We start from the raw sequence: 27550 nt of genomic DNA, 5'->3' as shown, positions 1-27550 counted from the left end.
GTGTTGATTATGAATAACGAAGCTAACCTCATCTATGTTTACGAAGCATTGAAAAAGCTTCAAGAATGCTTAATAAATGCCCATGAAAGCGTTGCTTATCTAGTAGGAAGTGCTTAACCTTCCTGGCGGTCTGATTATGTCAGTATTTTTGAATGTCAAAGCGGTACATTGTTTTGCATGGAAATTTGTTGTTTTATATTGTAGACCTGTAATTCTTAGGAATAACTCACTTAAATCTGTCCAACCAAGAGTCTAGTAAACATCCCAGGTATGATAAAGTTTAAAACACGAAATCACAAATTATAATATAATAAATAATTATAAAAAATAATAATATAATAATAAATTTAATTCAATAATGTAATCAAACCAAAAACACTGAAATTTGAAATAGAGCACCAAGTTCGCACATCACTGAGCTCAGTCACAGAATCATCACTGTCGTCACTTTCAGTGTCTGATGACTAATTTCTCCACGAATCACTATTGCTCAATTCTACAAGTGATTCTTATTCACTATCGCTGTTTTCTAGCTGGTCTAAAACCGATTTTGACCTAAATGGACGCTTTTTGGATGCCATGGACAGTCTCAAGTCTCCAGGCAGAAAGAACGATAAAAGTGCAAGCAGGGCACTGGACAAAGCACTAGGGACAAAACTGAAGTGAAATGGTTTGATACAGTAATGTAATCCTAACAGATTACAATATATTGTGGGTATGTCATGTTTTTACTTTTTTGAATCTCCCGCCGGTTCCACCCCCCTGCATCGCAACGGATGCCGGCATCGGCCGGAGGACACAGCAGGAGGACATCGGAGGCTCGCAAGACAAGGTAAATTACACTAAAGTGTAATCCCAAGTGTGGCTCGGGGTTACCGCTTTTGTTACTAAAAATTAATCCCGAGCCACACTCGGGATTACCACCAGGGAGGTTAAAGGGGAAATGATGTAGAGGAATGATTTCTGGTGTGGTGTGGTTAGTTTATAGTGTGCTAGCAAACATTTTTGTGAATTCTCTGCAAGATGAATTCATATACTTTGATCTTTTTGACACTTGGCTTGGTCCAGCCCAACTTTACTGAAAAAAATTCTTTGCCACTGGCAATGATGCTCAGTGCTTATGCTCCTGCCTGACACTGTCAGTATTGTTAGGTGGCTTCATGCTTTTGCCTGCACACAGAAGAAGACATTATGTTACCACAAGGCTGTTCTGTACAAACAGGAAGTGGCTGGAGCTGCTCTGTCCTAGTTCTCTATTATTTCCAGTGCATTGTTGGATACATGAGCCTCCGTTGTATCTCTTCCAGTGCAAAATTAACACTTTATAAATGCTTCACTAACATGCTATAAAAGCTACAGGTGCTTTTAAGTTGCAGTTACAGAGCATTACCATTGAAATCAATGGAGGCGGCTGAAAGCATCGATGCCTCTTAAAAGCGACATGCTGCTTAATTTTTAACAAGACAACAGAACACAATGCTACCAATCCTGTGTTAACATCACTGTGTGGTACCATTATAATATTCATGACAAACGCTGAAGGCCAGTTATGAGACTTTAAAAATGCAGAATAAATGCAGTATAAACACAAGGTATTGATGCATGTGTGAACGAGCCCTTAGAGAGGCATAACTCGCTATGGCCATTGATGGATGAGCATAATGTTTTGCCGCAATCAGGACATGGAGTGCTAATTTGAATTGGGACTTGATGAGATTTTGGGGTTTAAGATGGAGTAGGAGATGCCAACAGTCTCTAAGAAAAGGGCAATTAAACAGAGTCTGCAAAAGCTTACAAACCTTGGTCTAGAACCTTGAGCACATGGGACAGGTCCATTATATATGTAAGACATCTCCTGAGGTTGAACAGCCACAAAAGCATTGTGTATTTGTTTTAATGTGGGACAGCCTCAGACAGCTCTCCTTCACAAACCATGCCCCCTTATGTGTTTCACCCTACCCACCAGGGTTTATTGATAGAAGTGGGGGGCTGAGAGCCATGAAAGCATGTTTCGGGAAAAGAAGATGTGCTTATTGGGATGAGGCCATGTACCATTTCACAGTGGACTTGAATGCAGGTTCAACTATTTTTATAGTAATAAAACCGTCTTCTCTTTCTCACTAAATGTCCTTTTCCCACTTAGAAACATAAGCAGAAGTTTCGTGAATATTATAGTTATTTAATTGTGGATAGAGAATGAATATCAGTTTGGGGGACAGAGGTGTATGATAGCAGATATGTTCAAAAAAGTGACAGTTGGTTTGTGAGATCTGGTGAATATGGTGGTAAGCCAGTGTTTTACTTGCAGGAAGCAAAAGAGTTCAAAAGATGGGGGCTTGATATTTTTCTCTAATTTCCGCCCAGGTGTAACCACTGATAAAAGCGTAAGTGTTGTGAAACTTGTGGAAATGCCACCAATAGAAAGCACTGGAGGATTCCAGCCCCAGGTAGAACAATGGATTGCCCAGAAGGAGTAGGAAGCGTAAAAGTGCTGCTTTAGAGGGCTAATGTAGGCTGATCTGGACTTGAATGGGAGCCAGGGAAGTTTACAAAGGGAAACAGGGAGGCAACAGAATATCTCCAGGTCAACCCACAAAGGGGCATACAAGAAGATCAATGGGGTGATTTGTTCAGCTATGAAATATTTACCAAAGTTGGGAACTTCAAAGCCATCCTGCCTTGTGTAAACATTGTGAATTTTGAAATTTGTTTTTTTTTGTTGGACCAAATAAATTATAGTACATTATTCTGGGAAGATTTCAAGGCGTATGACAGAATAGAAATTGGGAGGATGTGAAAAAAAAGAGAGACTGTCATTTTAATGGCATTAATTTTCCCTATTTATGATAGGTGGGGGTGAGGCCAAGAAGAGGTCAGACTTTTTAGTCTTTGGAAAGTTGGAATATAGTTAGGAGCATAAAGAGTATGATATGAGCCAGGTAAGGTGAATTCCCAGATAATCAAGATAGGAATTAGGCCAAGAAAAGTTAAAGTTTTGTCTTAAAGTGTTACTAAACCCAGGACCCTGCATTCACTGTATCTGGTCTCCCACCGTACACAGAACATGGAAGTGCAATTAGTTTAGTAAATATAAACTGCTAAATACCTTTTCTCATCAGCAGTTAGAGCAGTCTTGTGACTTCTATCAGTGTTCAGCCCACCACTAGCTAAAACTTGTAGGAGTAGTTTTGTTTCTGCTCTAGGAGGATGGAAATCCCCTGACCTCTGTCTGGACAGTGCTTATTGGCCCTGTGCTGATCACATGCTCTCTCCCAAGAAAAAAAAAACCTCTCTAGCAATACACACCAAACTGAGCATGTGCAGAAGAGCTATGGGTTCACTCTACATCAGGTGGTCATTTCAACAAGAGGAGGGGCAGAGAAGAAAGGATCAAACAGCCTTTTTACACAATGCAGTGGATTAACCCCTTAGGTGCCACAGTGAGTATAACAAGCATGCTTTACTGCATATACAGAGTGATTTTACTGTTGCAGGTTTAGTAACACTTTAAGGCAGCTGCTGTAGCATCTGGAAGAGAGATATTAAGGATGTATCTCCACTGATAGTAAGACCAGATCTGTTTGAAAATTATTTGAGCGTGGAGAAAAGAACCAGTAAAGTAATGTGTGGTTGAGTTAAGGTTAAGAGTAAACCAGCAGCAAACAATGATTTGGGTCCCAGATTGATATATCTATTATCTGGATTGGATCTAATGAGGCAAGCTAAGTGTTCCAAAGCTTGTATAAACAAGATAGGAAAGAAGGCACCCTTGGTGTATACCTCTACAGTATGTATTGAGAATGGTATGGATTAGTGGGAAAGGCAGCGTACTGTAGCCTATGGTCAGTCATATAGTGCTTTCAGCAAGGAGAGAAAGTAGGTTTGATAGCCCCATTTGCCCAGGGTATAATGCATATATTACCAGAAAAGGGAATCAAATGCCTCATGTATGTCTAGTGTCATACCAGGAATTTGTATTTGATGCATCAAATTTTTATTATTATTATTATAAAGGATTTATATAGCGCCAACAGTTTGCACAGTGCTTTACAATATAAAGGGAGATGGTACAATTACAATACATTTCAGTAAAGAAGGAATAGGAGGGCCCTGCTCTGGAGCTTACAATCTAAATAAAGGGGGAGGTGGTAAAAAAGGTAATAGCTGTGGGGGATGATCTGATGGAGGTGGCTCAAGTACAGTTCTTAGGTGGAGGTGGGGTAGGCTTCCCTGAATAAGTGAGTTTTCAAAGATCGCCTAAAAGCAGACAGGGTGGGGGCTGACTAGACATACTGGGGTAGGGAGTTCCAAAGGATGGAAGAGGCTCTGGAGAAGTCCAGGAGGTGAGCATGGGAGGTGGTGACAAGGGAAGTAGTGGAGTGGGCGATTTGGATAGTATCTGTGGATGAGGTTGGTGATGTAGCTAGGGGTAGTGTTGTGGATGGCTTCGTATGTTGTGGTTAGTATTTTGAATTTTATAAGTTGGGTTAGTGGAAGCCAATGAAGGGATTGGCAGAGAGGGGCAGCAGTCTCTGATCTGTTGGTAAGGTGTATGAGTCTAGCAGCAGCATTCATAATAGGCTGAAGGGGGGATAGCCTGTGTAACGATTGTTGCATAATCAAGGTGGGATATAATCAAGATGTGGTTGTTTTGTGGTGTCGTTGGTCAGAAAGGGGCACATTTTGTAAATGTTGTGGAGGCTGAGGCGGCAGGATTTAGCCAGTGACTGGATGTGGGGCCCGAAGTAGAGGTCAGAGTCTTAGATTACACCTAGCACCCTGGCATGTGCAGAGGTACCAATGGTTGTGTTGTTGATCTTAATGGTAAAGTCATGAGTGGGGGATCGGGTAGGAGGAAATATTACAAGCTCAGTTTTGGAAAGATTAAGTTTAAGGGAGTGGTGTGACATCCATACTGATATTTCGCTTAGTAGATTTGTGATACACGAGGAGATTGCGGGGGTGAGCTGAGGAGTAGAGATATAGATCTGGGTGTCATCAGCATAGAGGTGGTATTGAAAGCCATGGGAGGTTATAAATTGGCCCAGGGAGGAGGTGTGGAGAGAGAAAAGGAGGGACCCAAGATCAGAGCCTTGGGGTACCCCATCGGAAAGAGGAGCAGAGGAGTTGTTGTTGTGTGTGACGCTGAAAGTACACTGAGAAAGGTAAGAGGAGAACCAAGAGAGAGCAGAGTCAAGGACACAAATAGAGTGGAGTTTATTGAGGAGGAGCGGGTGGTCGACTGTGTCAACGGCAGCGGAAAGGTCTAGTAGTATGATCATGGATTAATGGCCATTGGTTGATAAATGACTTTATCAGACGACTGTCTATATAGGATGAAGACCACCTAGTCTTTTTGAACTATAGTGTTTAAGAACATGTTATTTCTGGTTGCTAGAATTTTACCTAAAATTATAATGTCACTTTTTTGATGTTTCATAAATAAAGGAATCTAAGTAGGATTTTTCAGTGAAGTTTCCAATAAAGAGCATTTAAGAAAGGTAAGTTACAATTTTTAAATATTTTGTTTAAGTTATGCCATATGAATGGGAACATGTAACAAATATAAAGTAGGTGTTAATCTAATTTGGCTGCAAAAGTGGAAATACACTTTAGTGCTGATTCACACATGTGCAGTATGGATTGAAGCTCAGGTTTCACAGCTAATTGATACAGTAGTTGTTTAGCGGTTTAGGTCAGGTTTACATCAGGTTCAAGACAGATTTAGATAAGGTTCAGGTCAGGATGTTATCCTGTTCAAAACTGATGACATGTGAGGTTTAGAAACAGTTTCCATAGAAGTTGATGTAATCCCTACCTGAACTGGACCGCAATGCTCAGAAATTCGACATGACTTTTTCAATCCACACTAAATCCGCACTGCTAGTGCACCAGACATATGTGAAAAGGCACCATAGGAAGCATTGTTATTTCACATGTGATGTGGATTGGATGCGGTTCAAACTGCATACAAACCGCATATATGTGAACTGGCACTTAAGGCCTATGCTCTAAGCTTCCCATAAATAGAACCATAGGAAAAAAAAAATCAACATCAAGATCAAACCTTGCTATCTCAATTAAATACTCTACACATGGGTTAAACCTTATATTACTCGACTTCCTAACACAGTGGTTCTCAACCTTTCTAATGCCGCGACCCCTTAATACAGTTCCTCATGTTGTGGTGACCCCAACCATAAAATTATTTTCGTTGCTACTTCATAACTGTAATTTTGCAGTGGGAGGACTAGTGCCCCATCATTAGTATCAGTGGGAGGAATAGTGTTCCATCATTGGTGTCAGTGGGAGGAATAGTGTCCCATCGTTGGTATCAGTGGGAGGAATAGCGCCCCATCATTGGTGTCAGTGGGAGGAATAGCGCCCCATCATTGGTGTCAGTGGGAGGAATAGTGTCCCATCGTTGATATCAGTGGGAGGAATAGTGTCCCATCATTGGTATCAGTGGGAGGAATAGTGTCCCATCATTGGTGTCAGTGGGAGGCATAGTGTCCCATCATTGGTGTCAGTGGGAGGAATAGTGCCCCATCATTGGTGTCAGTGGGAGGAATAGTGTCCCATCATTGGTGTCAGTGGGAGGAATAGTGCCCCATCATTGGTGTCAGTGGGAGGAATAGTGCCCCATCATTGGTGTCAGTGGGAGGAATAGTGCCCCATCATTGGTGTCAATGGGAGGAATAGTGCCCCATCATTGGTGTCAGTGGGAGGAATAGTGCCCAATCATTGGTGTCAATGGGAGGAATAATGCCCAATCATTGGTGTCAGTGGGAGGAATAGTGCCCCATCATTGGTGTCAATGGGAGGAATAGTGCCCCATCATTGGTGTCAGTGGAAGGAATAGTGCCTCATCATTGGCATCAGTGGGAGGAATAGTGTCCAATCATTGGTGTCAGTGGGAGGAATAGTGCCCCATCATTGGTGTCAGTGGGAGGAATAGTGCCCATCATTGGTGTCAGTGGGAGGAATAGTGCCCCATCATTGGCGTCAGTGGGAGGAATAGTGCCTCATCATTGGTGTCAGTGGGAGGAATAGTGCCCCATCATTGGTGTCAGTGGGAGGAATAGTGTCCCATCATTGGTGTCAGTGGGAGGAATAGTGTCCCATCATTGGTGTCAGTGGGGGGAATAGTGCCCCATCATTGGTGTCAGTGGGAGGAATAGTGCCTCATCATTGGTGTCAGTGGGAGGAATAGTGCCCCATCATTGGTGTCAGTGGGAGGAATAGTGTCCCATCATTGGTGTCAGTGGGAGGAATAGTGCCCCATCATTGGTATCAGTGGGGGGAATAGTGCCCCATCATTGGTATCAGTGGGAGGAATAGTGCCCCATCATTGGTATCAGTGGGAGAAATAGTGCCCCATCATTGGTATCAGTGGGAGGAATAGTGCCCCATCATTGGTGTCAGTGGGAGGAATAGTGCCCCATCATCGGTGTCAGTGGGAGGAATAGTGCCCCATCATTGGTGTCAGTGGGAGGAATAGTGCCCCATCATTGGTGTCAGTGGGAGGAATAGTGCCCCATTGTGGGTGTCAGTGGGAGGAATAGTGCCCCATTGTGGGTGTCATTGGGAGGAATAGTGCCCCATCGTTGGTGTCAGTGGGAGGAGGAATAGTGCCCCATCGTTGGTGTCAGTGGGGGGAGGAATAGTGCCCCATCGTTGGTGTCAGTGGGGGGAGGAATAGTGCCCCATCGTTGGTGTCAGTGGGGGGAGGAATAGTGCCTCATCGTTGGTGTCAGTGAGGGGAGGAATACTGTCTCATCGTTGGTGTCAGTGGGGGCAGGAATAGTGCCTCATCGTTGGTGTCAGTGAGGGGAGGAATAGTGTCTCATTGTTGGTGTCAGTGAGGGGAGGAATAGTGTCTCATTGTTGGTGTCAGTGGGGGGAGGAATAGTGCCCCATCGTTGGTGTCAGTGAGGGGAGGAATAGTGCCCCATCGTTGGTGTCAGTGAGGGGAGGAATAGTGCCTCATCGTTGGTGTCAGTGGGGGGAGGAATAGTGCCTCATCGTTGGTGTCAGTGAGGGGAGGAATAGTGTCTCATCGTTGGTGTCAGTGGGGGGAGGAATAGTGCCCCATCGTTGGTGTCAGTGGGGGGAGGAATAGTGCCCCATCGTTGGTGTCAGTGAGGGGAGGAATAGTGCCCCATCGTTGGTGTCAGTGGGGGGAGGAATAGTGCCCCATCGTTGGTATTAGTGACACAAATGATGGGGCACTATCCCTCCCACTGACACCAATGATACTTACCTTGCTGACTCCTGCTCCAGCCTGGGCTCGCTCTCTCCCTCTCCCATCTACAACCTGCATACCTGGCTGCAGCAGCAAAATTTGCACTTACCTGTCAGCTGTCTTCCTTCTCTGGCCTCTCTCCTCTTCACTCGTTGCTGCAGCTCCCTCGATCTTCTTTGATCTACGCGCGCTGCCGCTCGGCTCCTCCTCTCCAAGCTCCACCTCCTCGCCGGTGATTGGCCGCCTGTGTGCCTCTTCTGAGTTACAGTTCCGGTGGCCAATCAGCGGCGAGGAGGCGGTGACAGGGGCAGCATATCATCCCGCCCACACATCGCCGGAGACAGGAGCGGTGTCTCGGTTCCTAAGACCATCGGAAATATGTGTTTTCCAATGGTCTTAGGCGACCCCTGGGAAATGGTCGTTCGACCCCCAGGTTGAGAACCGCTGTCCTAACATGTGGCTGTATAGCTGCTGCAGTTGTGCTTTTATCTTATTTTTTTTCACTTCCCCTCCCCCAGCCTGCTGTACCAAGATTACTTAAATGCTCATTTTCTTCCCCAATCCCAAGTACATTGCTGGGCATCCCTGTTCAGAACGGCACAGCCTTTACACCCAAAACATCCTGGCCAAGTCCTCTAACTAGTGTGCACTGACACCAGGCAGCCACATTCCTACGAATGATCTGTACTCTGCCAGATAGTTTAGGGCTACCATGAGTACAAATCATTCATGGTATTTAATGGAGGAAATAATCATTATACTTATGCAGGCTCAATCAAGAAAGATTTGTATTTGTCCCTTGGCTCTACTTTCATTATCTCAGACTGAAACTTCAAACTACATCATGGAGTCATAGGTCACATGAAGTCCACAGTTCATGACTGTCAACTATCTGCATATACTTCCTCCAACCTTCTTAGTGAACAGTGTGTGAAGTAAGGCAGTTTATAGGACAGCAACTCTCAAATCGCAAGTGACCTCTCCCTCACACAAGCTGAAATGTCAGGCTTAAACAGAGTATGTAAAGCTATAAAAGAGGGCAAATATACATTTTTATTGTGTTAGCCTGCACGATAATAATGATCATTTAAGACAAAAATTTAAAGAATTACAATCCTATTTTTTTTACAGGGAGCACTGGACCACATCCATTGTTACACATACTTATTTATTAACACATTTGGAACTAAATGACTACTGATATTTGGCTTTATTCACTAAGCTATAATAAATGTGTTATTTTTGATGAGAATAAAGATAATTCTTTTTAGGCAACCACTGCTGGTTATGTGCATGTACAATTCACTTTGGCAAACTGAAGCAAGGAATTAACATTAACAAATTGTAGCTTTAGACTGTTTTTAAATGAGGATCAATGTGATTTTACTTCATTAAGCATGTACTGATTATTGTCAGTGAACATATTTTAGTTTTGGATGTCTTACCAGATATAAACTGTGTAGAAGAGAATAATTCCATTTGGCTCAAGAGGTGTTTGCCATGACAACTTCACAATTATACTGGACATCTCTTTTATACCAAGAAAACGTGGTGGAGTTGATGGAGCTGTAAGCAGGAAAAAAAGGAGAAGCATGTAAATCAATCCAAAATGATTTGCTTAACCCATCTACTGAAATTGCACTTTAAAAACGAACCAGGAACAGGTATTTCCACTCCTTCGGCTCCAATAACACTGTTACTTTCTTGGCTACAAAAATGAAGGACAATTTTTCATGGTGGTATTAACACATCTGTTTCTGTGATTCAATGGAAAGAACGATTTCATGAGAACACAGATCAGTAGGCATACCACAGTGATTTGCTTAATATATTATACGAATTCTGCGCTGTAATATTTTTTTCCAATAAAAGCAAAAATCAGCTTTATAGGTGTGAATGCATGTAAAAATAAAGTTATTTGCAACACAACTCCTCTGGGGGAAGAAAGCTGGAAATAATTATTTCAGCCTTCAAGAGGTGGGAAAATTCCTGCTGGGCATAACATTGGTAGATCATAAAAATATGGGATTGCTTGCAAGGCTTAAAGTGTTCCATGCTACACAACATATAACACACACTGACGCCACATTAATAAAACAGGAAGTAATACATATGTCATTCGTATTTCCATCACCGTGTAATCATGCTGGGTATGCAGTTATTCTGCAGCATGCAAATGTTAAAAAATACTGAAACTTGATAAACTTCTGATGTCAAATATCTCACTCCAACTTTGAATTCTAAACAGTTTTCTTCTTTCAGATGTTTTCCTTTCAATAAAAATAATATTCTTTTTTTTTAACAAGTTATATTAATGTTTCTCAAGTCAGGCTGAGGAATCCATTAGAAGATTTTGTTTAACAATCACAACTAAAATAATTAGTGGTTCCCATTGCACTGCAATTAATTAAATAACTTTTCAACTACCTGAAAACTGTATGAAAAACATGACTAGTTGATGGACCATGAGTAGCAAAGTACTTTGTGAGGCCTTAAAGTGGTTGTAAAGGTTTTTACCTTAGTCCTTTCTCCCTTTCTTTGCCTTAAGGGAAAAAAACTTCTATGATCAGCTCTCCTCCCACAACCCCTCAAATACTTACCTTAATCTGATCTGGATCCAGCATTGTGCCCAGGAGCAGCATCGCGGTTCTCTCTCTATCTCTCCTCATAGAATATGGAGGCAGCAGTGGGACCCATTGGCTCCTGCTGCTGTCAATCAAATCCTATGAGGAGGGAGTGGGGGGCCAAGTCACGCTGTTTGTGTCCATAGAAGCAGACAGCCTGGTTCAGGATCAAGCCCACATGAGTGCCCCTATAGCAAATGGCTAGCTCTGGAGGCACTCAGAAGGAAGGAGGAGCCAGGAGCACCAATAGGGGACCTCAGAAGAAGAGGTTCATGGCTGCTCTCTGCAAAACTATTGCACAGAGCAGGACAGTGTAATATGTTTATTATTTAAAAACAATCACTTTAAAAGCCAATCAGAAAGGTTGATTTACTAAAGGCAAACAGACTGTTCACTTTGCAAAGTGCAGTTGCCCTAGAGCTTAGTAAATGAGGTAAAGCTTCACTTTGCAAAGAATACCCAATCACGTGCAAGGAAAAAAAAACACACAAAAAACCCCCCAAAAAAGCATTTTTGCTTGTACCTGATTGGATGCCGGAAGTCAGCAGCACTGCTCATTTACTAAGCTCTGGAGCAACTGCTCTTGCAGACTGCAACTGCACTTTGCAAAGTGCACAGTCTATTTTCCTTTAGTAAATCAACCCCAGTGCACAACTCATCCTTTGCCTCAGCTGTGCTTGAAAGTAATACAAAATATGATTAGTGGGAAGGCCTGAAAGAGGGCTGCAGGAAGCAGAGGAGAAAAACAATAGATTGTTGGATTTAGGTCCACTTTAAGTCTCACAGTGGCCACACTTCCATATTCTAACATAACGGCAGTATACAGAGCATTAAAATCTATAAACACTGTAATGGACTCATTTTAGAAAGCAGCTTGGAAACAAATTTAGAGCTTACAATTTCTTGGCTTTCATTTTCCTATTTAGCAAATTGTCTACCCTATGCATGATGCATGTGCAGACTGTTGTTAAGGCTACAGTTCTCTTTAAAAAAGGTAAAAAAAACTCAAACCATTTCCTGTTTCTCTGAGGCTGAGTTAAAAATCTCAGAAGGAAGATGTGAAGAGACAGAGAAATGAGCCCACTCTTCCAGATTCTTGCTTCCTTATTTACTTACAGGTTTAGCGCAATATCCTGTTTGGGGAGGCCCATTTGTCCTAACACCACCCCCCACCATTCAAAAGAGGGCTACATGTATAATAGCAAAGAGTATAGTGTGCAGAAACAGGTCGAGGTAAATCAACAGCAGCAAGTAAAGGGAAAGCTATAGGAGGCCTAATCCTAAAACAAACTAAGAAAGACCAAGCCCCAGCCAACAGAATGGAGCCAACTACATAGAATGAGTAGGTCCTATACAGATAGGTCCCAGGTAAATGTTTTTGAGGATGAAATTTGCTTTACAAACAGCACCTTGAATTTTGGGGCTTCAGCTCTAGGTGATGCACACAGCTAGGTGCCACCAACATTAGCATACCCAACACTAACCCCGAGGTATACCATTAATATTAGTAGACTATTCAGACTATAAATTGTTAAATTGATCTTATAGCTACATAATTGAGTGCAATAGACTAATTATACATTTAATAATAATAAAATTATAATTTTATTAAAAAAAGGTCACAAACACTGTTACCCTCTTACCATCTTCCTCTGTGGTAATGTTTTGTGGCTCACTGTGTACACCTTCCCCTTTTACAGTGCTAGCAGACACTTTGAGGATATAATTGGTATATTTGCGCAAACCTAAAAAAAAACCCAGAAAATCAGCTCCATGTTAACACTTTTAAATGACAATATTTCTAAATTACAGTACATAAAAAAAAATACAGTGTATTTTCCCTTGAAAAAATCTTACATAGTTACATAGTTAATCTGGCTGAAAAAAGACAAAAGTCCATCCAGTTCAACCATAGAAAAAAAAAAAGTTATAATCCTATACCCACAGTTGATCCAGAGGAAGGCAAAAAAAAAGCCAGCAAAGCATGATCCAATTTGTTCCTGCTGGGAAAAAAATTCCTTCCTGATCCCCCGAAAGGCAATCGGATATTCCCTGGATCAACTTTACCTATAAATGTTAGTATCCAGTTATATTCTGTGTATCTAAGAAAGAATCCAGGCCTTTTTTGAAGTAATCCACTGAGCTGGCCAGAACCAACTCTTAAGAGAGTGTATTCCACATTTTCACAGCTCCTACTATGAAAAAACTTTTCCGTGTTTGGAGATTAAATTTATTTTCCTCCAGACGTAAAGAGTACCCCCTTGTCCTATGTGATGACCTCAGGGTGAATAACTCTACATCGAATTCACTTTATGAATTACTGATGTATTTATACATGTTGATCATATCCCCCCTTAATCTCCTCGGCTTGTAAATTGAAGACATCCTGTAGGGACGTTATTCCACTGCACAGCTTGGTGTCATCTGCAAAGACTGAAACGGGATTTTTAATCCCAGACCCTATATTATTTATAAATTTATTAAAAAGAAAGGGTCCTGTCACAGAGCTGGCCCGGAAGGAACAGTTCCTTTTTAAGTGCCCCCCCCGAGCTCCGACAGTCGGTGCGTGAGCGGAAACCTGCCACCCTGGAAGAAGCTGCAGCCTTAGAGGATGTGGCTCTCCTCATTAACCCACAATGGAAGAAGCCTGCTGCCGAGGCACCCCAAATGGCCAGGATGCCCAATCCTACGCCGATGCCCTACACGCCTCCCCATCGCCGGATACCCCTACAAACAGTGCCGATGCTACAGCCCCTACTCCCACCCCGTTCAGCCACCTCGCAACGGGGCCCCAGACCGGCCTTAGATAGGAGGTGTTTTGGCTGTGGACAGATTGGTCACTACCAGGCCAGCTGCCCCGCCAAGAAACAGACTCTCGGGCCTAGCTTTCCCCGGCCAGTAAATTCTGTGGATCTGTACCAGGCTCCGGAGGACTTTCCACCACCCCCTTCAGACTGGGATCTCGCTCCCGCGGACAAGGGCACCCCCCAAGGAGTCTTTGGCCTACAGCTGGTGGGGGCCCCTACCCAGAGCCTCCAAGGAAAACACTTGCAAGAGGTCACTGTGGATGGACAAAAGGCAGTGGGCTTCCAAGACTCAGGGGCCTTCCTCACCATTGTGGACCCCCGAGTGGTGCACCCTGCTGGGAAACCGTTGAGAGGAAGGAGGCACCCCAGCATGTGGATGGACCTCCGCTGCCCGCGGTGAGTGACTCAACTTCCACTGCTGACAATACTGGGGTGACATGGGACCGGGACAAGTTTCAAGGGGACTTAGCCACTTACCCTACTCTGACAAGCTTCTGGGCCCAGGTAGGGCTGACTGGTCCAGGAACCAGCAAAATAATAGTGCAGGAAAATGGGTTGCTGTACCGAGTGGTGGAGACCGACGCCGAAGGGGGGGCTCAGACCGTGGCTAAACAGCTGATAGTTCCCCAACAATTCCAGACCCCAACTGCTACAGCTTGCTCACGATATTCCCATGGCTGGGAATCAGGGAACGCTACGGACCAAAAAGAGGTTGGCCCAGGCCTTCTATTGGCCTGGGATGTCCCAATCGGTAGCTCGCTACTGCCGTACCTGCGATACCTGTCAGCGACATGAAAGAACGGGTGGCCTGCGGGCCCCTCTACAGCTCTACCCATCATTGAGGAGCCATTCCTACGAGTATCTATTGACATTCTGGGCCCCTTAGCTCTTACGATGGAGCCTGGCCTTACAACCCTACAATTGCACTATCCAATACCGACGAGGAAGCCAGCACCACAATGCAGATGGGCTGTCCCGTCAGCAAGACCCCCAGTAAATGCAGTCCACAAGTGCCTCTACGGGAACCTGTTGAGGTTCCCCTGGCGGCACTTGTAGAATGGAGGGGGAGGGGTTGTCACGGAGCTGGCCCTTCCCCCCATCCTCTAGGCTTGCTGCCTGCCACCCCCCACCCCTCAACAGTCCCTCACTCTTCTGTCCTGTCCATGCTGGGACTTCTAGTCCTCCGTGTTCCTGACACAGGCAGCCCTCAGCAGCCCCTCACCCCCCTCGCTTGCAGTCCGGCCCCTGCTGAGGGAATCCACAAACAGGCCCCCACCCCCTCCCTTCCCCCTCCTGCACATCTTCCCGGCTCCATGCCAGACAGGTACAAAGGCCATGTTCCCTGGGTGGTCCGGAGACCTGGGAGACAGGGCCCGTTGCCATGGTAACCCGACAGGAAGTCTCGGGTTACCACTGCAGCAGCAAGGCGCCCAGCTCTGTACGTAAGAGTGAGCAGGGAAAACCCCCCTTCTGTTCTCCTGGCTGTGTGTGAGAGAAGGCTGTGCTGAGTGCCAGCTTCTCTCATACAACCATCCCCCGTCCCCCTTCTCCTCTCCCTGGCTGACCGGACCGCCCGTCTGCTGCTGGATCCTCCCCGGTGTGGGGTGAACTCTCTACTGCCTGGAACCCCTTCCCTGTCTGGACTTACCTCTTGTTCCCTGTGAGCCTGCGGGCTGGACATCTTCCCTGGCTGGACTTACCTCTTGTTCCCTGTCAGCCTGTGGGCTGGACATCTTCCCTGGCTGGACTTACCTCTTGTTCTCTGTCAGCCTGCGGGCTGGACATCTTCCCTGGCTGGACTTACCTCTTGTTCCCTGTGAGCCTGCGGGCTGGACATCTTCCCTGGCTGGACTTACCTCTTGTTCCCTGTGAGCCTGCGAGCTGGACATCTTTCCTGCCTGGACTTACCTCTTTTTCCCTGTGAGCCTGTGGGCTGGACATCTTCCCTGGCTGGACTTTCCTCTTGTTCCCTGGGAGCCTGTGGGCTGGACATCTTCCCTGCCTGAATTTAACTCTTTGTTGCCCATGAGCCGAACGGACTTAACCCTTCCCTGCCTGGAGCTGCCTGTGTGGATTAACCCTGTGTTGCCGGTGTGGACTGTAGCTCTCTGTGTCCGGCTCCCCGCATCCAGTAAGTGGACTAACCCCGTGCTGCCCAAAAGACTCAGCCCAATTCTCCTCAGGAACCCGAAGTCCCACAAAACCACCCTGCCCTTGCCTTAACGAACCCTGCGGATTACCATACCCCTGTTGTTCCATATTGCCTTCCAAAGAACTTTACTGTGTTGCTGTGTCTGGTGTGGATCTGTGGACTAAAGGAACTGTTGTCTGTGCCCCAAAAACCTCCCCAATAAACGCCCGCAGGTCGGGTTCCGTGCAATCTGTCTCTGTGTGCTCTCTGGTTCTCTTGACAGGTCCCAACACTAAACCATGGGGTACACCACTAACGACCCTAGACCATTCAGAGTATGAATCATTAAGCACTACTCTTTGAATACAATCATTTAGCCACTTTTCTATCCATTTACATACAGATTTTTCCAAGCCCCATAGACTTTACCTTATTACCTTACATATTACCCATGTGTGGGGAACTGTGTCAAACGCTTTTGCAAAATCCAAGTATACCATGTCCACCGCCACCCCTCTGTCCAAGGTTTTGCTCACCCCCTCATAAAAAGAAATCAGATTTGTTTGACAACTTCTGTCTTTCATGAATCCATGCTGTCTGTTGCTTAAAATATTTTTTTCCAGCAAGAACTCATCGATGTGGTCTTTTATTAAACTCTCCAGTATCTTCCCAACTATAGAAGTTAAACTAACAGGTCTGTAATTACTTGGTAAAGATTTTGACCCTTTTTATATATTGGCACCACATTGGCCTTACGCCAATCCAGTGGTACTATGTCAATCATTAAAGAGTCCCTAAAAATTAGAAACAATGGCTTTGAAATGACATAGCTCAATTCTTTAGGGACCCGTGGGTGTATGCCATCTGGTCCAGGTGCATAATTCACCTTTATACTGTCTAAATATTTTTGGATCATATCAATTGTGAGCCAATGTGGATCATCTGGAGCTGTGTCAATACCATGCCCATTATGGACAAGAGCTCCCCCATGCTCCTTTGTATACACAGAGCTGAAGAAAGTATTAAATAAATTTGCCTTCTCTTTGTCCTAGTCACCCACTCTGGATTATTATTATTATTAAGGGCCTACATGCTCGGACCGGACCTTTTTACTATTAATATATTTGAAGAATTTTTTGGGTTGGTCCTGCTATCTTTTGCAGTCTGTCATTCATTTTCAAATTATGCTGCATTTTTGCATATTCTGTTATATTCTTTGTATTTTTTTTTTATATTTAATAAAAGCTCTCTACAGATTTTTTAACTTTGGCCGTAAGCCACATAGGTTTAATTTTTAGCCTTTTAAACTTGTTGGCCATAGGAATATACTTTGCAAATAATATTCACATATAGTCTTTTTGAAGAACTCCCATTTCTGTGTTGTGTTCATTGATGCCAAAATTCCATCCCAGTCTAAGTCTTGGAGAGCAGCTCTCAGCCTTGGAAAATTAGCTCTCTTGAAATTGAGCGTTTTTATTTTTCCTGTATGTGCTCGCTGTTTACAGCTAACAATAAATGAAATCATGTTATAGTCTCTGCTACCCAGAGGTTCTTTTATATGGACATTAGTAATAAGCTCTGCATGGTTTGAGATTACCAGGTCCAGCAGAGCTTCATTCCTAGTAGGGCTTCTATGAACTGTATCATAAAATTGTCCTGTAGTGGATTTAAAAATGTTTGCCCTTTAACTGTTCCTGCAGTACCATTACTCCAGTCAATTTCTGGGTAGTTAAAATCCCCCACTAATATCACTGTCCCAGCCCTTGCAGCCCTTTTGATCTGTGCAAGGAGCTGAGTTTCCACCTTCTCATTAACAATGGGAGGCTTGTAACAAACTCAAATGATTACCTTTGTAGTACGCACCCCCATGTGCTGTTCCACCCATACTTCAGCCTCATCACACTCTCCATCAACTAGGTCCTCTTTCACACTCGCTCTGAGATCACTTCTCAAATAGAGACAGACACCACCACCTTTCCTATTTACCCTGTCTCTCCGAAAGAGAACATAGCCAGGAATATTAATGGCCCAGTCAAGTGAACAATGAAGCCAAGAGAGAGAGAGAGAGGGGGGGGAGAGAGAGGAGAAGAGGGAGAGAGGAGAGAGAGAGTGTGGGGGGGAGAGAGAGAAGAGAGAGAGGAGAATAGAGAGATAGAAATAGAGAGGGGGGATAAGAGAGAGGGGGGTAGAAGAGAGAGGGAGAGAAATGAGAGAGGGGGGGGGGAATGAGAGAGAGGGGGGAGAAGAGAGAGAGAGGAAAAGAGAGGGGGGAGAGAGGGGGGAGAAGAGAGAGAGGGGGGATAAGAGAGAAGGGGAGAAGAGAGAGAGGGGGGAGAAATTAGAGAGAGGTGGGAGAAGAGAGGGGGGGAGAGGGGAGGAGAAGAGAGAGAGGGAGGATAAGAGAAGGGGGAGGGGAGAGAGAGGGAGAAGAGAGATAGGGGGGGAGAGGGGGAGGAAAAGAGAGAGGGGGAAGGAAGAAGAGAGAGGGGGGAAAGGAGAAGAAAGAGAGGGGGAGGAGAGAGAGGGAGAGAGAGGCAGAGAGAGAGGAGGGAAGAGAGAGAGGATGGAGAAGGGGGGCAGAGAGAGGGGAGGGAGGGGGGAGAAGAGAGAGAGGGGGGAAGAGAGAGAGGGGGGAGAAGAAAGAGAGAGGGGGAGAAGAAAGAGAGAGGGGGGAGAAGAGAGAGAGAAGGGGAAAAGAGAGAGAGGGGGGAGAAGAGAGAGAGAGAGGAGGAAGAGAGAGAAGAGAGAGAGAGAGGGGAGAAGAGAGAGAAAAAGAAGAGAGGGAGGGAAAGAGAGGAGAGAGCGAGAGGGGGGGGAGAGAGAGAGGGGGAAGAGTGGGGGAGAGAGAGACTCTATTTGACAAGTAATGGAGCACTTATCTGGGATCCGGGGTGTCTGTGGCTGCACTGATACCTGACATGCAGCGATGGTCTCCTCTCCTGCACCCCCTCTTCACGGTCAGCTGACCGGGCTGGCTGCAGAGGCCGGGTGGGTGGAGCATAGCTGCGATGGTCAGTCCGAGCCTAGGCTTCCTGCTGGATCTTAACAAAGTCAGTGGGTGCTGCAGGGAATCAGCACTCCGGAAAGGCACAGAGAGGATAAGACAGCCGGCTTGCCATTAATTCAGGATGGCATAACCCGAGCCCACCTTCCTTGCTCAAGACTTGCTGAGCCCGCTCCCCTGCCTAAACCCTGCCTTCCATCTGAACCTGCCTCCCGCCCAAGCCATGCCGAGCTCTCCTGACCTGCCAAGCCCTGGTCCCTTGTCCCTTCTGCCTGGGATCGGTGCCGCCCCCCTGAAAACTGCCACCCTAGGCAAACGCCTTGTTTGCCTCACGGCAGATATGCCCCTGGCCTAGGCCTTCCTGCACTACCCTCACCACCTCTCCCAGATGGTCTGCCCTCCCGGCAGTGACATCCAGAGCTGCCACCCCTGAGCTTGCCACCCCCACATCTTCACCCAACTTGGCAAATCTGTTTAGGTGCTCAAACCCAGGGCCAGCCTTCCTTTTCTGTGAGCCCCTACCACTCCCTCTCCTTACAGTAACCCATCTTCCTACCTGATAATCTTGATTAGCGCCTCCGCCCTCCACATAAATCCCATTAGCTACCTGCTCAGAGAGCAGAAGACCCCTGCCCAAGGAAAAAAATTTCCAGAGTAAGATTCTACAGGATTTGTCCTGCAATTTCTGATAAGATTGATCCTATATAGTCTATGACACTGGATGATATTCATTAGTTTGAATTTTTCCAGGACAAATCTTTGTGGAAAGTTTTTTCAGCAAATCTTGTTAAATAATAGGAATGTACTTTTATTATTGGCTGAAGTGCTCTTCATGGTGTTGAAGAAGTTTAAATGTATTTTTTATTCTAATGAAAAATTATACCCCCCCCCCCCGCTTCAGAATGAACCAGACTGATACACCAGACATACAGGCAGGTATCACCAAAGCAAGAAAGTGGTGAGCATGCAGCTCCCTGCAATGCTGATACTAGTGGACATGGCCTTGAGCATTGGGGATGGCATTGAGGGATTGTCCCCAAATACAGGTGCCCCCCTAAAGCACTCTAACATGATGCTGATGGACACCTGACTGCTAGACACTGGAGGTGCACAGGAGGGGGTGCTGGTGAGAGTGAGAAGCCCAAGTACCACCTACCTGCCCCCTTATGGGGGGGTGTGGGTGGTTGTTCCCCACAGAAACTGGTTTTAAGGGTTCCTTGGACTTCTGAATAATTCATTAGTGTGTATGGGAATAAAAATAAAAACATGCAACATGAATCTGTCCCATGACGTACTTCCTGTGCTGGCAGGTGAGAAAAAAAGGGAAGCACAAGACCCCACTTCCTCACTGCTCAAACCCTGGTTTTAAGTGCCTAGGAAATTTTGGGGAAGGGGGTTAACCAAGATATCCCTGTCCATACATGGACTTATTTGAAATATACGTAATGATATTGGTGTGATATCACTGAAAAATCACTGTGATAAATAAAGTGAATGTGAAAAATGTAATCTTGATTAAAAATGGGCAAAAGGGCAAATATTGGGCAAGGTTCTAGTCAAATCAATGGCAGTCCCTATGTACATGTGTCATCCCCAATATTTCTTAGGAAATGTTTACTTTAAACAGAAATGTATGTAATTTACTGCATAGAAACAAGAACATTGCCACCTATAAAACATGATCTTTCTTTTCGCTTAAAAAACACCAGTTTCCTTGGCAGAAAAAAAACGCTGATATAGAGCGTTTTTGTGCAGTTTACGCAAATTTAGGAGAGTTTAGCATTTTTTCTGCAAGAATGCTCCAATCAAAGACGCAAACCAGAAGGGTTTTTCTCTCCTGCCTCTAAACGTTGAGCTGAAAATAAGCCTCTAACATGAACGCATAGGATAACACTGAGCTGCTTCTACAGGCAAAACACAAAACTCCTGTAGAGGCAGCAATTTTAAGCCAGTGTGTATGGTGCCTTATAAGCTTCTGAGACACACTAGCCTATGTTCTTCTAGCAATGTTACCCTTGAACTGCTATAGAGCCAAAATATGGGTAGGAAACATCAGGTGTTAACAGGATCAGCAGAATGCCTCAAATGTCTTGGTGCTTGCTGTTAGGTTGCAAAAATATCTGCTTATTGTACCATGAACTGTAACTTGGGTGGACATTTTTGAAAATCCTGCATCACACAAATATTAGTTTGGTAAAATATAAATATCAGTATCTAGGATTTCTAATTATTAACATACTGTATCTAAGAGCAAATGCCTTGCATTGAATTTAACATAATTTTCTATCATTTTCTGTGACTTTTATTACAGTTGATTACCGCTGTTTTCTGCAGCCTGTTTATGCATATGTGCAATTTGTCTTTAGAGATTTAAATTAATATTAAAAAAGAAGATTTTTCTGCTAAGCTAGTTTCTGCTTTATTATAAATCACAGAACCTGATTTTTGCTATGTGCCTCCCCCATGTAACTTGTATTATGCCTGTGCTATGATAGGAGATCTTTGTATGCACCTCAAACAATGCAAATGATTGCAATCTGTGTGTTACCTTTTTAATAATTTCACCCAGAAGACTTACATAAGAAAGAATTGTAGAAAGGGTGATGGCGCAGGGAGTAGACTGCCCTTCGCTGAAATCCTGCCTTTGTAGACTCCTGTCTATGCTGTATTTATAAAAATATTGGCCTGGAAATACTAAATATGAACAGATAAAAAATCTAAAAAGAAAATACCTGAAATGCTGTGTGTTAGATAAGGCGTGTCTGTTGCACTCTCTACTGTTCCATTCTGCCATGTTATGTATACTGTGTAATATATTATTATTCCATTTGGTATGGATGGCGGGGAATAGGACACAGTTATTTCTGTGGATGAAACGTTCCTGTATATTATATTTTCCGGAGCACTATCAGGTACTGAAACAAAAGAAACACAGAAACAAACAATTAGATATACGATTTCTTGATATGTTGTCTCCCTTTTAGGTAAAATGGGGTGAGATAAGGTTAAAATGCTGCTAAAGAATGAATTATTCAGGTAGAACAAGAGATGCATGCAGTTTTTTGTAAGCGATATGTTGAGGTTAGATAAGCTGCAATATATCACAAACCAATGACATGGAAGAAAAAAAAAAATCTGAACAGATCATCTTTTTCAAAATATGTTTTCAGCAATTTATGCAGAGAATGGTTTTAGATGTATATCACAATAATAGAAAATACTCTCAGCTGTCCCTCATTTAGTGGAACTGTTTGTCATTGGTATCAAGTCTTTTTGTCCCTCTTTCCTTTTTAACTGTCCCTCTTTTTGGTCTGATGTATAGATCTTTATAACAATGTACTATTTAAGAAATGACTGTTATACCCCACCTTTTATCCAGCCTCTACATTTTTGTATTTGTTATTTTGAAAAGTCAGAGTAAAGGAAAAGAAGTGGTAAAATATAGCATGGGTGTGTTTCACCAATCATTTTTGGCATTTTAATTTTTCATGGTCTGCAAAACTGGAAACATGGCAGGGGTGTATCTTTTTCCTACACTCTTTGTGCTAAAAGGTGTACCATTTTCATATTTATTGAACTGTAAGAAAAGAGTAAAAAGAGTAAGAAAATATTGTTTATTGTTACCAGTAGAAGAGAGTATTTTGTCTAATAGATCTGACCAGCTTGTGAATTTGTAGACATTCCTGGTAGGAGGTGTAATAATAAACCGTAGATACAGGTCTCTGTTGTCGGTTTTTGCTGCCCTAAGTATTTTAAAAGATAACATAAACATGACAATTTGCTATTTGTATCAATTTAAAGGTTTATCTGCACTGACATGCCTTTTACCACCTTGTCACTGTGAGATTATAGGAAAATGTGACACTGGATTCACATTTAGGGTGAATGCAACATCCCAGACTAATGTTTCTGGGCAGAGAAAGCTGCAACTTTGGCGTTCTCTGGATCCTGAAGCTCTGGATCAGAATATTCAATGATGTGTCCAGGTTTTGCTAGACACCTGCAATCTGGAGAACACATATACAAGGTGTAGTTATATACTAAGGTCTGAGAATAGCTCAGGGCTCCAAGTTGGAAACTGCTCCCAGTGTGGGAGACTGAAGGTCTCATAGAGGGGTCAGAGAACCCAGCTTGAAGTCAAAAGACAGAGATCTCAGTTCCAGGAATCAGGCCGGCTCCTATCAGGGTGTCAGGAGAACCTCCATCCATAGGCCAGAGGTGGGCTTTACAGTAGGTCAAGTATCCAGGAGAGGTACTGTAATTGAAGCTGTGTGAGTTTATGAGCCAGGTGGCTTGGCATTTTCCAGAGCATGGATTTCTGTTGAATTTGGAGACGATCCCACATGGGAAATCATTTGTTTGTGAACTTTCGCTTTCTTTTAAATAAAAGTGGGCTACCAAGCCCTTAAAAATATGTCCTGAGTTTTTGGCAGCGGTGAAAATCCTATCATTCCCTCTGATGAAGCCATTTGACCAGTGGCGTAACGCGTAGAGGAGGGGCTTTGACATCACGGTTCCATACTGACACCAGCTGGTAATTTTAGGATTTTCACCACTGCCAAAAACTCAAGAGGATACATTTTGTGCACAAAGCAGTTTATAGACAGATATTATGTGAGTACATTACTTTAAATAATAAAATGTTTTTAAAAGGATAAAACACTATGATTTGATTATTCCGCTATATAAACGACCATGGAAGGAGAGCCTATTGATCAAGTGAAGGGGGGATCCCTAACAGCAGGATACCATCCCATCCACAATTTGGCCCATTTAAAGGGACACAAGGGTTATATGACCTCACTTAACGGTTTGGTCATATTTATGAGGTGAGAGCACAACCGGTGGGGGAGCACACCAATTTTAGTTTTTTTCACACAGGAGATCAATTAAGAAGCACTGGATATTTATTTCATTTTAAGGGAACATGAATTTCTGAAGAAGTGTATATGGACTTTTTTGACATGTATGTGGACATTGCGTTTGGTTACTGATATTGGTTGATTTGTTTATTTAATATATTATTTTTGGCACTTATTACTAATAGAAGTACATGGATGTATTTATAATTTGAATTTAGCATTATTGAGTGAAGCACAGCACATTTTTCGTTTATTTAGCATTCATTTGACACACTAGTATGAGTATATGTTAGGTGCAGGCGATTCACAATTAGCACTCTGGACTATTCATCACTTATATAGCAGCTCACAAGTATTCACTTTTATATTTGAATCTCTTTAATGGCTGCACAGATAGCAACAAAAACTGATAGATGCTCTAGTCCATCTCTACTCTACCCAAAACTAAAAAAGAAAAAGTTTTTGCCTTTAGTTGTACTTTAACTAGACACATATACTGTATATCTGGCAGGGATCCTGTGAAGAATTCTGGAACACCTGTCAGGGATTCTGCTAGTGCTGTAACAGAAAACCTCCTGGAACTACTGCCAGATTTCTATATCTATTAAAAGTTGGAGAGTTCTGTGATATAAATATTTTAAATAATCAGAGACTGCATCCCATACATTATCTGATTATTTAAGGCATTTACTGTATATGACAGCACTCCCCACCATTTAATACATACTGTATAGAAATTGTCCAGTAGTTTAAGGACCTTGCTGGGTCCTCCAGAACCCCTTGCAGGATCCCTGCCTGCTTTTTCCAGATTTCTTGCAGGATCTGTGCCTGAAAAACACATTTTTCTAGTTTCTGTTATAAAATTTGGCAAATAAATGCTCTTTCTCCATAAATTTAGGCCAAAACATATTCTGCTTCATTTCTTTGGTTAAAATAACCCAAATCAGTGTATATTATTTAGTCTGTGTGAAAGATACTATATATGAGTTAATGAGAAGTTGTGCCAGAGCTTAGTAAATGAGCTAAAGCTTCATTTTGCAAAAGAATACCCAATCACATACAAGGAAGATTAAAATAAACTGCATTTTTTCTTGCACATGATTGGATGATGGATGTCAGAGGGCTTCTACTCATTTACTAAACTCTGGTGCAACTGCTCTTACTGAGTGCAACTACACTTTTCTATTTACCTTATAAATCAACCCCATAAAGTCTATTTACTGTAGAATATATATCTGAAAATCGATCAATCCTAATGGCCTATCTCATTTCTTGAGGCTCTAAAAATGCCAGAATAGTACAAATAGCCCCCCTTCCCCTGAATGACCCCTTTAAGGAAAGTAGACATCGCAAGGTAATTAATAAGAGGCATGGTGAATTTTTTGAAGTTGTAATTTTTTGTCAAAATATGTTGGAAAATGTATGAAAAAATTAAAGTAAATCAAATTTGTTTTTTTATCACAATTTTTACATACTGTCAACAGTGCAGTATAGCATCATCATATAACTAAAAAGAAAAAAAAATGTAACTTTATTTTTACAATTTTTGAATGTACGCTATTCATTGTGTACATTTGACATGTGATCACTGTGATTGGTCACAGCAATTACATGGTACCGGGGATGGCCCAGTACAACAACCTGTCAATGGACATAGCAGGTGACAGATCAAACTACAGAGTGGCTGCTAGAGTGTAGGTGCACAGCTGGGTGAATGTCATATGACGTCCTCCCAAAGTAACAGTGCTCCTGCTCGACCATCATTTGTCTATAGGCCAATCAGGAGGTAGTTAAATAACATGCCTGGGGATACCCTGATCTTGCTTGTAAAGTAGCACATCTGTGCAATGTATACAAATTACTACAGCAGCACCAAGACTTACAAAAAAAAAGGTGTGCTTAAATTGTTGGCAAAATGATAGCCACTGGTTGTTTTGTTCTATTTGTAAACAAAGTAGCCAGGAGTTCTCTTCATCTATACCAGACCTTTATCTTAGATGAGGGTCCAGTGTAGATGTTAATGGAGGACCACCTTCAGGTCTAGTAAGAATTTTAAGGGAGACCAGATGGAAAAAAAAAGGCATGCAGTCCTCTGACAAAATTCACTCCAGACTCTTATGTGAGTAAGTAATCTGAAAGGCCAATATAAGGGGAACAAACACAAGCCCTCCAAACCACATCAGGCCACATGTCCGTACCATGCCTCTGTTGCTTGGGAGTTCTCTCATAATTTATACCAGGCTCTTCAGGTCTGGTATGAACTTTAAGGGGGCCACCATGCAAAAAAAGTCATGATATCTGGCAGGACAAGAAAGGAGGGAGTATGAGCATGCACAACCCTCCTGAACCATATCAAGCCACATGCCCTCAACATAGGGGAGGGTACTTGCTCCATGATGTTGAGGACAAGAGCTTCTTCCCCACAACTCTGTCAAAGTGGTTGTGAAGGACCATGGGTAGGGGGATTATTGGAGTCTGGAAACCGTCTCCCATATGAATGAGTAAAGGGATTAAAAAAAAAACAAAGTTTTTGACATGTCCTATGATTAAAAAAATTGTCCTACAATGTAAATCCATCATCAGTCATGTCATCCAGCAATGTAGAACCACATAAATCATAATGCCCATTGACCAATTGAAAGAAAAAAACAGATGACCCTAACATGATGACAGCCATTTTCAGAATGACAGCTCCCCAAGCTGTCATTGGCAAAATAAAGGAAGCCATATTTAGGTAACAATGTTATTCCCTATTCCCACCCCTTTGCTTACATGGCTGGGGATTTTTGACCATTTAAGTGAATAGGCAGGGTGATGGGTGCTTCCTTAGCAACCATTGGCAGTAGGAATCTGTCATGTTCATTCATGCTGAAAGCCATTAACTTACACTTGGACCAAACGCTCAGCTCATCCTTCATCCCAGTAATGACATAGCAGAAGGAGCAATCCAGAAGTGTGTGGGTTGGGATATGGTCTAAGATACTGGAATGTACAATGACACTTAACATTTGTATTAATCACTTCATTTAATTGCTGCCTTGTTCTGGTGCCTAATCTTTTATGAGATTTTTCAATATTCCAGCTGTTACACAGTTCTTGAAGGTAAAGCTTATCAAATTAGAAATTCTTTCAAAAAGAGTAAACGAGTGATTGAGGGACTCTACAGAACTTTCAAAGCAAAATAAAGGTAAACAGATATCTGTTAGTCTACCCATTTGATTACATATACTGTATACATTTTTGCTTATTTATCTTGAGAATGCAATTAAATTTTTCCCAGTATCCTGTGTGTAATTATATATTACACTGAATAAAAAATTCTATTTTAGTATACTTCTGTACTTGCTTTCCTCCATTCATCATAACCATCCACTTTAGAGAGTTTCCTTGTTTCCTCATAAATGAATTTTCCTGTGAGAAACAGCTCTTCACAGTTCACAACTTTATATCCCACAAACTATTTCCATATGTAATGTTGCAGTCATAAATCAGATGATGGGACAGGTAACATGTTGATCTATTTTCTTTTTATTTATGTGTACATTAAATGTATTATTTGGCAGACCCAAAATGTCATTCAACTTTATTTTTACAAATTTAAAAAAACACTAAATATTTGTATAATCCTATATCAATTTCTAAATTATTTTACAAGGCTTGCTGATTTTGTTGCTCATTTCTAGTACATGGGAGACATTATATTTTTAACTAATGAAGCAATAGGGTTGATTTACCAAAGGAGGCTGTTAAAAGTGCAAAGTGTATGTTCACTTTACAAATTGAATGTTTGTGACTAAGGTGAACATGTGTTCACTTTGAATATCCAATCACATGTAGGGGATAAAAAATGAAAGCTTCACAGCTTTATCTTACTCAC

The 27550-nt window shown here is 42.9% G+C and overlaps 1 protein-coding gene across 1 annotated transcript in view; it reads right to left on the bottom strand.

Annotated features, from left to right (window-relative positions):
• The window catches only part of PTPRQ (protein tyrosine phosphatase receptor type Q), a 221273-nt gene that overhangs the window by 152015 nt on the left and 41708 nt on the right, over positions 1 to 27550 (bottom strand). Inside the window, exons 9-11 of the mRNA XM_089652140.1 lie at positions 21544 to 21726; positions 12513 to 12614; positions 9691 to 9811 (exon numbers count right to left, since the gene is read on the bottom strand). Coding sequence (XP_089508266.1) covers positions 9691 to 9811; positions 12513 to 12614; positions 21544 to 21726 — 406 coding nt within the window. The remainder of the gene's footprint in view (positions 1 to 9690; positions 9812 to 12512; positions 12615 to 21543; positions 21727 to 27550) is intronic.

The sequence above is a fragment of the Staurois parvus genome, unplaced genomic scaffold, assembly GCF_062004578.1.
Source record: "Staurois parvus isolate SC_StPar_1 unplaced genomic scaffold, SC_StPar_1.0 ptg000025l, whole genome shotgun sequence".
Lineage (NCBI taxonomy): Eukaryota > Metazoa > Chordata > Amphibia > Anura > Ranidae > Staurois > Staurois parvus.
The sequence above is the reverse complement of the archived record's forward strand: the minus strand, read 5'-3'. Positions and strand labels throughout refer to the sequence as shown.